Source organism: Anabas testudineus, chromosome 5 (assembly GCF_900324465.2).
Source record: "Anabas testudineus chromosome 5, fAnaTes1.2, whole genome shotgun sequence".
In the NCBI taxonomy this organism is placed as follows: domain Eukaryota; kingdom Metazoa; phylum Chordata; class Actinopteri; order Anabantiformes; family Anabantidae; genus Anabas; species Anabas testudineus.
This window is the reverse complement of record NC_046614.1, coordinates 14,850,570-14,860,686: the sequence shown is the minus strand read 5'-3', so window position 1 is coordinate 14,860,686 and position 10,117 is coordinate 14,850,570. Positions and strand designations below refer to the sequence as shown.

The following is a 10,117-nucleotide window of genomic DNA, read 5'->3' as shown; positions in this document are numbered from 1 at the left end:
CGGAACAGATTTTCATTAAATACAAAGTTTATTCCAGGTATCATGTATCAACACTGTCGACAAAGTCCAATTAGAAAAATAGAACCATCTTATTTTAGTTGGTGTTTAAAGGTTAGTCCATAAAAGCAGCCTCATTCAAATGTATCCAATAATGTCGTTACATATGATGGGTTGTCGGCTGCCAGTCTTCATGAGAGCAGTGAACTGGTAGAAGTCAGAGTCCAGCTGATGCAGGCCTGTGTGGGACTGGTGAAAGAAAGGCTTTAGAGCCTGGAGTCCCACAGGACAGGACATTCGTTTGGGAGCCTCTGCAGCCCTGCTGACTTTAGTGGAGCTTGCTGGCCTTGGCCTCACTTCCACGCTTTTCGACATCCCTGCCAATCTCTTTCGCATATTGACTAAAATGTCTTTGGCAAGACGTCGGCCTGCACTGGGCTTCAGTTCTGCTGGCTCAGGACACTCTGGTAGGTCCATCCAGTTCTTTATTAGGTCAGCAAAGCTGTTGTCTCCCAGAACCAGGGGTTGTCTGTTCCTGCTGCGGCTCAGCAGCGATGTTGTCCAGTCCTCTGGGTCTGTGGCCTCGAATGAAGTCCAACGTTCTAGACAAGCGTCCGAGGTTGATTTGGGCCGAATGCGACCAGAAGGTCCTCTGTTTGTGCGGAGGCAGGCAGAAGAGGAGACTCTCACGTTTCTGGTCCTCCTCAGCACCACGCCCTCATCTTGCCAAGATGCTTCAGAATAACCAGAGTCGAAGTCCACACTCTTTTCACTGCTGGGGGAGCCTTGTGCCAGTCGCTCATGCTCCTGGTGATCTTCCTCCTCTTCCAAAGGGCTTGCCAGGCAGCATGCAGAGTCGTACGTGCTGGCCTCGCTCGCGTCAGAAACACGTAGACGGGCGAGCTTCTCTTGTTGTGCCCGCTGTTTGCAGAGCCTTGTTACGGCAAAAGACCGAACACACGGCTCACTGAGTGGCCTCGGCCTGCTTATCTGCTTCAGGTCCTGCAAGGATCTCATCATGTACTGCATTTGGTCGCGTAGGCAGTCAGTCGAATTTCCTAAACACAGCTGTACAAAGAGGAGAACACAAAGACTGAGTGGTGCAGGCAGAATTTCAATAGAAACAACTTAAAGCAAGAAAAGCTATGCTCAGATTTTGTTGCAAACTACAGAGCCGTTAGGCTGGCTTCCAAAATATCCCATCATGCTCTGGTCTTGAACAGTCCAGCACTGGGCCAATAGGATTTTTACCAGCTGAGATCACTCTGCTTTATGACCATATAACAAGCGAAGCATTCCTGACAACCCTCAGAGCAGCTTTATAGAGACCATCCCATACAGCATCACAGAAAATTAAAAAGGCATGGCTCCAAGAACAGGATACACATTTTAAACTGGGAAAACTCTCCCTGGCACCTAAACGCAGGGAGGAAGTTTGAACAAAGTAGTGCTGAATCGTGAAGGAGTGCAGAGGCACATATCCTCTCTGGACTGCCCTCACTCGCAGGATGTTGACCGCTCTGCATTATAAAACCAGGAAATGACTGCAACATTTTGGAATTACAGCGTTATCATGTATAAATTATGAATCATATCATCTTCTAGGCTTCCGATGAACACAAATCCAATGCAATCCAGTTGATAAAACATCACTTTGTACAATTTCACTTAAAGCTTTTAATTTTTCTAACAGACATAATAAACATTTCTTATTTACCAAGATGCCATGGGGCAGAAAGTAAACTTCTAAAGCTCCCCCTAGTATAATCAGATGTTTAGCCTTCTCTGTTGTCAGTTTTTACAAGTTAGTATAATATTTAGTTTGCTGGATTCCCTGCCCTGTCTGTGTTTGCCCTAAAGCAGTAACTACATGACAATGCCATGATGTTATCACAGCTGTGGGTGCTGAACCATTTGGCCCCCAGGGGAGACTTATCTGACATGCAGAGACATCCTCGATGGGGCTCTATGGTCATTTAGCCACTTTTTAAACGCCTTGTTCTCCTCGGTTGCGTTCATAAAACAGGGAGAAGTGATTTATTCTGCTCAACTACTCGGCAAGAACAGTTTAGTTTGAATTACCTGTGAAATGAGATGCTCAAATAGCTAAACACTGCTTTTACTAAAAAAAAGGGCAAATAAATGTGAACTAGTTTGTGCAAAACTTTAGTTTCTTTTTCATTACACTAACATCTAAATCTCAAACTACATAAATATATGAAAGCAAGACAAAAAAGACCATTTACCATTTCGTGAGTAGATGTGTGAAGTGAAGTTCCCAGTCCTGTTACTTGTCTAAAACAAACACATTACAGCATTAGATTGGTGATTATTTTACTTACAGCGTTTTAAAGACTCACAGCAGTTACTTTGCCTCTCACCTTCGCATCGGGTCGAACTGGAAAAATCTCAACAAACGTGAGGACTCCGCAGACTGAGAGCTGATCAGAGGTGAAGTCCCTCTGTGTCCTTCCTCCTCTGAAGCAGATGAAGGTCTGTCAGGGGCTTTTTGACGGCGCTGAGCTTTTCGCTGCAACAAATCAGAACAGCGCTTCACAATAAAAACCAGCCAATGGCAAAAGGTCTGAGGAAGGGAAGCGAGCGCGCAGCGGGTCCTGCTGCAGCCTGGTGGACGTGAATTAAAATGATGGGCCACACTAGTGAGGGGCCAACAACTAATGATCCCACTTTAAACCCTTTATTGTTTTGACTTGTTGCATTTAAACACTAAATAATGTTTCACAGCGACAATTGTATTTATTGAATAATAATATAATCTCTTTATTTTAAGATTATAGGCTGTGTACATTAAAGTAGGATATAAAGTGTTACTCATTATGTTCTATTCAGATTTTGCAGTGGTGGGGAGACGCTGCACAGACTGATGCTGATTTGCTGCAGCCTACATGCCGCCACCTTGTGGATCGCCTTCAACCACGGCCCATTGTACCTGAACATAAGCCTTTTCACGCCCTTTATCATTCTTAACAGATGTTTTGAAATGCAAACATGCTGTTGGGCTCAAGCGGGGCAATTCATTTCATTTGCAGATGAGCAAACCATTCTTCCTTCTCACCTCTGAGAGTGTTGCAAACACTCTGTATTGTCATTCAGCCAAGTTCAGTGGTGGAAGAAAACACCCCGAGCCTTCACCTACTGTAAGTAAAAGTACCAATACAAAGATGCAAAAACACCCCAAAACAAAGTCAGAGTTCTTCTTCAATACAAGCATCAAGCAGGGAAAGTAGAGGAGCCTGCTCATTGTGAAGTAGAAGTTTAAAATAGAACTTCTAATACACATATGGAGGCTATTTAATGAAAACATCCCAGACATTTAGGGGGGAATCACTAAAGATGGAAGTCTGCCTGTTAACTTAATATCTAGCAAATAATTGTGGTGGAGTAAAACTACAAAATATAATGGAAATGCTAAAGAACCAGTACCTTATAGTAAGTAAGTGGACTTGAGTGGACTTGTATAAATGTACTTACTTTCCATCACTGGCACCAAAATAGATTCACTTGTCACCTTTTGATTTTAAAAAGCACCTCTGGATCCACATGGGTTTTCTATGTGAGTGGTGAGAAATCTAACACAAAGTACTATGGGTAAACTCTGAAACACTTACGTAACGACAGTGCCTTTCTATTTCAATCCTATAGCTCTCTTTCTTTATGCTATGCCGAATATGCAGGAAGCGACCTTCTGTGCATTTTTCTTTTGACACATCACTCTGTTGAAGAAATGACAGCGTGACCAAACTTTTATTTACACTTAACGAGTGGATGACTTTTATCTTAATAATAATGACTAATAATAACGACTGACTATCATACATTTGTCTCAGTGTTGTTGCATTTCAAATTATGGATGTTCGTGAACTGAAGTGGAGTAAAAATAGCCCTAATTCACACTATGAATATAGCATGTCTCTAAAGAACAAGTGTAAACAGATATCAAGGCACAAACATATGTAAATAGACTCTGAATGAAATGAATAGTACATAACAATCCATGTTAGGAACTGACATAACAATCTTGCAAATATCTTAAAAGTGACACATAACCATTTCTGTTTTGTTTCTTCAAAGAAGTCGCTTAAGGAATGTTATTCAGTGTGTGGGGGATACAGGCTAATCTATGGACAGTCATGCAGAACAATGCACTATAGTACAACTGTGAATATTGATTCTGTGTAAACATTGTACAAAAGACATATTGCCTTCATCTGTTGTCATTCTCCATGCTTGTTTGTATTCTTCTAAAAATAAGCTCTGTGCAATCAAAGGGTTCATAAAATACCAACATTAGCTAACTTAAGTTAATGTGAGTTTTATAAAAAGGTTGAAGAGGATATCCCATTATTAAACTTCAAAAGAAAAAACAAAAACAACAGAGATCTGAAAACAAAATGAAGACTGAAGACATCACACGACAACACTTTAAACAAGTGGCTCTTGAAGGCTTACTATAATTGAAAAAAACACAACCGTTGCTGTATTTTTCTGTATTTTCATTTGTGGTACGATGAGATAAGGTTATTATTATAATGGGTTTTTACTCTTCCAAACCTTATTTTCCACTTCAGCCACGCGTCTTATATACTTTATTTTCTAAATTTAATAAAATTCAACTAATTCTCAGGCAAATGCCTCGACTCTGAACGGTTCTTTTCCAATTGGTCAAACATCGATTTACTCGGTGCTCAACAGGACTAGTATGAGAACCCCTGATCGAGAGCAGTAAGAAACTGTTAAAAACAAAAAACAATAATAGTAATAACAATAATAATAATAACATATTAGACAGAGAGAAATGGTGATTGTAAATCAGTGATTATTGAAGTTCCTTCAGGTTTCCCCTCCAGGAATCAAGTCTGTTATGATTTTCATTATGAAAAGCAGTAATCATCACATGGCTGTTGCAGTCTCTCGACCGGTCTGTGTGTGTCAGGCATCATCCTGCAGGAAAAAAAGAGACATGACAAACACATTATCTTTTGAGAAATGCAACATGAATCTAGAAATAACCATTATAAGTAAGAAAATCACACACACTTTTGTGTTTGCATTTGCATGCCAATTCAAGCTGCCATTGGGCAAGTAGCAGGGTGCAACATAGACAGGTACTGTATATATAAAACTCAGAAATAATCGATTCCCTGAGATCCTAAAAATACATTTTCTTACTTATCCCACTTCCCTTTCTTGAGCCATACAGACATTTTAATTTTAACTGACAAACTTATGAGATGTGGATTGGAGCACATTTTGTAAACAGTCCCCCTGAAATACGCAGACTAGTCACTAGGTGGTGTAATAAATTCATGGTACGGTTTGCAATATTCACACGGTAGCTCTATTAGGAAGTGGATTTTATGACTGAATCTGACCTGAAGATGTGTCTAAGAGTGAAAAACATCTAAGAATAAATGTGACCCTGCAGGTTGATTTAAATACCACAGGTTACATTACGTGTGCCTGTTGCCAGTCCCAATAAAGAAGAGATCCCAGATTAAATCCTGGCAATGTTTCACTGACCACCTGACAATCCACACAGTTGTAAGGTCAATAGGTATTACTATACAGTGGTAACAACTGGGTAAAATTCCCGCTCTTTATCCTACCTTTAGAAGAGACCACAGTCTTTCAGGTTGTTCTTAATAATCACGTCAGTAACAGCGTCAAAGACAAACTGCACGTTCTTGGTGTCAGTGGCACAGGTGAAGTGGGTGTAGATTTCCTTGGTGTCCTTTTTCTTGTTCAGGTCCTCAAACTTGGTCTGAATGTAACTGGCTGCTTCGTCAAACTTGTTGGCTCCTGGCAAGTGAAAGTTTGGAAAGATGAGCAAGTGATCTGTTTTTAGGATGACATATTAAGTTTTCATATGCTGTGATTTGTTGGTGAGTCAGTACGATGTCGACTGCAACCGCGATAAGCTGTCTGTGATTTTCATCTTTTAAACAACTGCTCTCAAGTGCAGTTTAATCCCTGATATTCCACTGCGTACCTGCGTATTCTGGGAAGCAGATGGTGAGGGGGCTGCCGGTAATCTTCTCCTCGAAAAGATCCTTCTTATTAAGGAAGAGGATGATGGAGGTCTCAGTGAACCACTTGTTGTTGCAAATGGAGTCAAAGAGCTTCATGCTCTCATGCATTCGATTCTAGAGAAAAGCAAAATTGGTCACGGGGTTTCGGCTGCTGCTAAAGCAACAACAACAACACACCATCAGAGCTGCCACTGGGGGACATATTTGTTTAATATTTTAGAAGTGAGAAATAACCAGTGTAGAAGGGGTCAGGACTTTAGCTATTGACCAATCCTCTCCAGAACCATTGCTTTAAACTGATAGGCAGTTCAAGAAATCACAAATAGCTAAAAATCACTTGAAAGAATTGCTATTAGGACTTTTATTACATAATTTGTCTCCATGGCTTAAACTCTGATGAGGTAATTTCTCCACCTGACGCTCTGCGTTATTAAGCCATAATAAGGAGGGATGGGCAACGTTAAACATGTTGTAATGCTGCACAATCTTTGCTACTTGCTACTAAAAATGAAGTAGAGTACAGATTTAGGAAGCTAGTAAAGTTAATCATGCATGCAGATGAAGACATAGAAGATGGATTTTCACTTACCATCTCTTCATCCTCAGCCAGCACCAGGTCATAAGCACTCAGTGCAACACAAAAGATAATGGCTGTGACTCCTTCAAAACAGTGAATCCACTTCTTTCTCTCTGAGCGTTGGCCTCCCACGTCAAACATTCTGCAAGATAATTGAGGGGAAAAGAAAAACAGTGAATGTGTGTGTGTGTCCCAATGAAAGACAGTAAGGTGAACTTGACAGAGAACAGGGAAGAAAGAAGAGGAAGGAGAAAATTAGCATGACAGTCCATCCAGAGGGGTGGTGAGGGAGGTGTCCATCGGATATGTGATAAAAGGTTGCAAGGTCAACATGGACCATACAAGGCAGACCTGTGTATGGAGAGCACTGGCTAATGGGGAACCTGCGATCGAAGCTGTTAGAGGTGTGAGCGCAACCCTTCAGACAGCTGAAGTGATAATGGTCCACCACATCCAGGACAGCTGCTATACTCCGATGATACAGATGACAAATATGAGGTTTCAGTGAACCCACAATCTGTTTAGGCTAGCAGACGGCCAGCAAACACCATCTTGATGAATATTAATTTAGGCCTCTGACACAACATGGCATTTTTCTGTATCTATAAGCATTTCCTTTCTACACTTATGATGCTAAATGGGAGAGAACTATAAAAACGTGACTTTTTTCTTATTGATTGCCTCCATGTATTATTCAAGTCATACACTGAGGCTGCAACAGAAGGTAAATATCAGAGAGTTTATCAGGAAACAGGTCACACCAGAGCCACGTGGCTGCTGCTGTCATTTTGCCTTATATGTTAAGCTGCTTTACAAACTGATGGCGATCGTGTACACTATACATCTAAAAGAAAACGTCCAATCCCAACAACTACTATATCTCTTGTTACAATATCAGGCACCTCCTCTTCATGCCTACTCTTCGCACCTTTATATAACACATTTTATATATATTCACCTAAGCTCTTCTACAGGAATTGGATCTGCTTCAATATTGGTCCTTACATCAAATGTTTAAATGCTTACCTCTATTAAGAGTTATATCTACGTATACATCCATTACTATCCCACACATAAGTGCTCAAGCTACATATTTTATGTAAGACCTACAGTGCTGTGCCACAGAGGACATGCTTCAAATGTTTGCACCAAATAAAAGCTACAGTATAGTTTTATTGCACCAGAGCACAGTGGGCAGGATTTAATGCATTTACTCAGCTCTCAGTGCAATCATGATAATTAGTTTTTTAATTTCTGGTGTAATTTAGCTTCAGAGTGGCTGGGATTCACATTTCTAACTAGGAGTGTCAGTTGCCCCTTGATACTGTTAATGGTGGGACCAACATTTACCTGCTGCTACTGTAATATCAAAACACATTTTTTTGCTTCGCTGGTCTCTCAAAATAGTATGAGACAGAAGTTAGATTTAGAGTTCACTGAATGCCGATGAGTGACAGAGTCATAAGCAATGCTCACTAAATTAAACTGGACCCTTTAAAGAGTTTTTTTTATAACTACAATACTGTTTCCATTGTCACGACACCAAAAGTATTGTTACTGTCAATGGCAGGTAGAAATATTCCACCTTTGTGAGTGAAATTTAAGATATTTTATTGTCATTGATTTACAAAACACCTCAAGTTTATGAACATTGGTATAAGGTGAGTTATTTATGACCTTACTTAAAGTGCAGTTCCTTAAAAGTAAAGTGAGTCTCCACAATGCCGGTGGTCTTAACACGAGTTCGCAGCACATCCTGTTGGGTGGGGATGTAATCTGCTTTAGCTATCCTCTCCAGGTCATTCAGGTAACTAAGAGACACACACACAGAGACAGAATAAGATCGATGCACGATTTTCAACCTGAAACAGTCAGTGATGTACTTGTGTCACATTCGCCCCCAAAACAGTCTTCTAATTAACTAATTAACATATTTGATTTTTTGCAATTCTGTGAACTTTATGTGAGTGAGACAAATTCAATTAACTTTTAAATTAAATTCTGTGTATTTGCATAGCACCAAATTACAACAGAAATCCAGTTTGGTTGGGGTGAGTGGAAAGAAGAGAGAAATAAGAACAACAAGCAGAGGACAAAACAACAGGTACGTTATAGAACCATCAAACAGTCACTGTAACCTGCCCAATGTTCATTAGTTCATGCTTTTTTTTTTATAAGTTCACTTGCTAACACTTCCCAGTTTATGAAGAAAATAAATGTAGCATCTCAATTTATCCATTCTCTGTTATATAAGCTGGTGTCCTCAAACATGCACTGCAAGCTGGAGGTCTTGGACCATGGCCACTCTTCCTTCACATCTTATTCCTTAATTGCTGAGGGTCATGACTTCTCATCTCCAGTCTACAGTACATATTTGCTACTTGACCTTACTGGTCAGTGTCACTGCAACTCAGCATTGCTGGCCTTCTAACAGTGGTGAGTATTTATTTTGTTGCTGCTTGGTGTGAAACACTTCAGAGTCAGGTCTCTAGTAGAGGGTGATACTTTAGACTGGCTCTGGGAACATCTATGATGCAGCACATTAATATAATTTCCTGTCCTGCGCCTCCATGGTACGTGGCATTTAATAAGAACTATATTTGAATAAAATGAAGTTCTTCTTCTTATCACATGACACAGTCAGCAGCAGTAGCATAGCAGAGTTTGCTGGATTCTCAATTTGCCTTTCGATTCACTACAAACTGTATTATAGTAGTAGAGATTTTTGGGGGATATGTTTTTCATCATCACGCTTGTCTTCTGCTTTGCTGAATTTGGTTTATGCGTGTGGGGAGACAGATGAGCTTAGAGCATGGATGCCAAATATCAATTCTGCACTTACTCCATAATCATGATAAATCCCCCATGTGAAGCGGTTGACTGAAATGTCAATGTGAGACCCCTAAGGGAAAAACACTGACCCAGTTGTACTATTATAATTCCAAGCAGGGGCTATTTCTATGGTAACATGCTGTTTTACCTGAATGAATTTGATTGATATTAGTGAAAAATTGTGATTCAAGGAGATCGATATGGCAGAGATATCAATTTAATTTGTTAAGAGAACAGTGCAACAGTTTCTTTGAAGTTACTGATTCATAAGTTTTCTTTCTGCTCTTCTCCACCTTTTCTTTGTTTGCTGTTAGACTGTTGGTCAGTAGGGGAGAGTGGAGGGATCTTCATCATGCTTGACATATCCTGCCCCATTTACACAAGCATTGCATCATCATCCACGGCCAACTGGGAGCTATAGTGGCCCAGCCGACCTATTCTTCAGAGAGAAAGAGATATATAGCCTACTGTTGCTAGCATTTCAGTTGTGTAAAGGCTGCCATTCATGGTCATCCACAGAAAATAATGCTACTAGTACTAATAATTCAACTATAAGTCTGACAGGCTTATTGAAGTGATTAAAGCATAATGAATGATGTTTTTTCAACATTTGCTCAATCATTACAGCTGCATATTTCCTAATGGGATGAGTTATTATGAT

General features: G+C 40.2%; 2 protein-coding genes across 2 annotated transcripts in view; both read right to left on the bottom strand.

The window, feature by feature from the left end:
* Window positions 1–9: 9 nt before the first annotated feature.
* On the bottom strand, window positions 10–2,503 carry inka1b (inka box actin regulator 1b). The gene is made up of 3 exons (XM_026346880.1): window positions 2,379–2,503; window positions 2,244–2,292; window positions 10–1,065 (listed from the first exon to the last, which is right to left on the bottom strand). The coding sequence occupies exons 1-3, from the start codon at window positions 2,384–2,386 to the stop codon at window positions 136–138; spliced, it is 987 nt and encodes a 328-aa protein (XP_026202665.1). The 5' UTR covers window positions 2,387–2,503; the 3' UTR covers window positions 10–135.
* A 1,240-nt stretch (window positions 2,504–3,743) lies between these two features.
* Window positions 3,744–10,117, bottom strand: part of gnai2b (guanine nucleotide binding protein (G protein), alpha inhibiting activity polypeptide 2b) — a 31,010-nt gene continuing 24,636 nt past the window's right edge. Inside the window, exons 5-9 of the mRNA XM_026348290.1 lie at window positions 8,307–8,435; window positions 6,637–6,766; window positions 6,008–6,161; window positions 5,625–5,817; window positions 3,744–4,959 (exon numbers count right to left, since the gene is read on the bottom strand). Of these exons, the coding sequence (XP_026204075.1) occupies window positions 5,627–5,817; window positions 6,008–6,161; window positions 6,637–6,766; window positions 8,307–8,435 (604 nt within the window). The 3' untranslated portion in view covers window positions 3,744–4,959; window positions 5,625–5,626. The remainder of the gene's footprint in view (window positions 4,960–5,624; window positions 5,818–6,007; window positions 6,162–6,636; window positions 6,767–8,306; window positions 8,436–10,117) is intronic.

Bases quoted from the DNA above. Each gene is read 5' to 3' on its own strand.
- inka1b (XM_026346880.1), bottom strand. The intron at 1,066-2,243 runs GTAAATGGTCTT...CTCTTTGTACAG, and splicing joins ACACATCTACTCACGAAATG to CTGTGTTTAGGAAATTCGAC.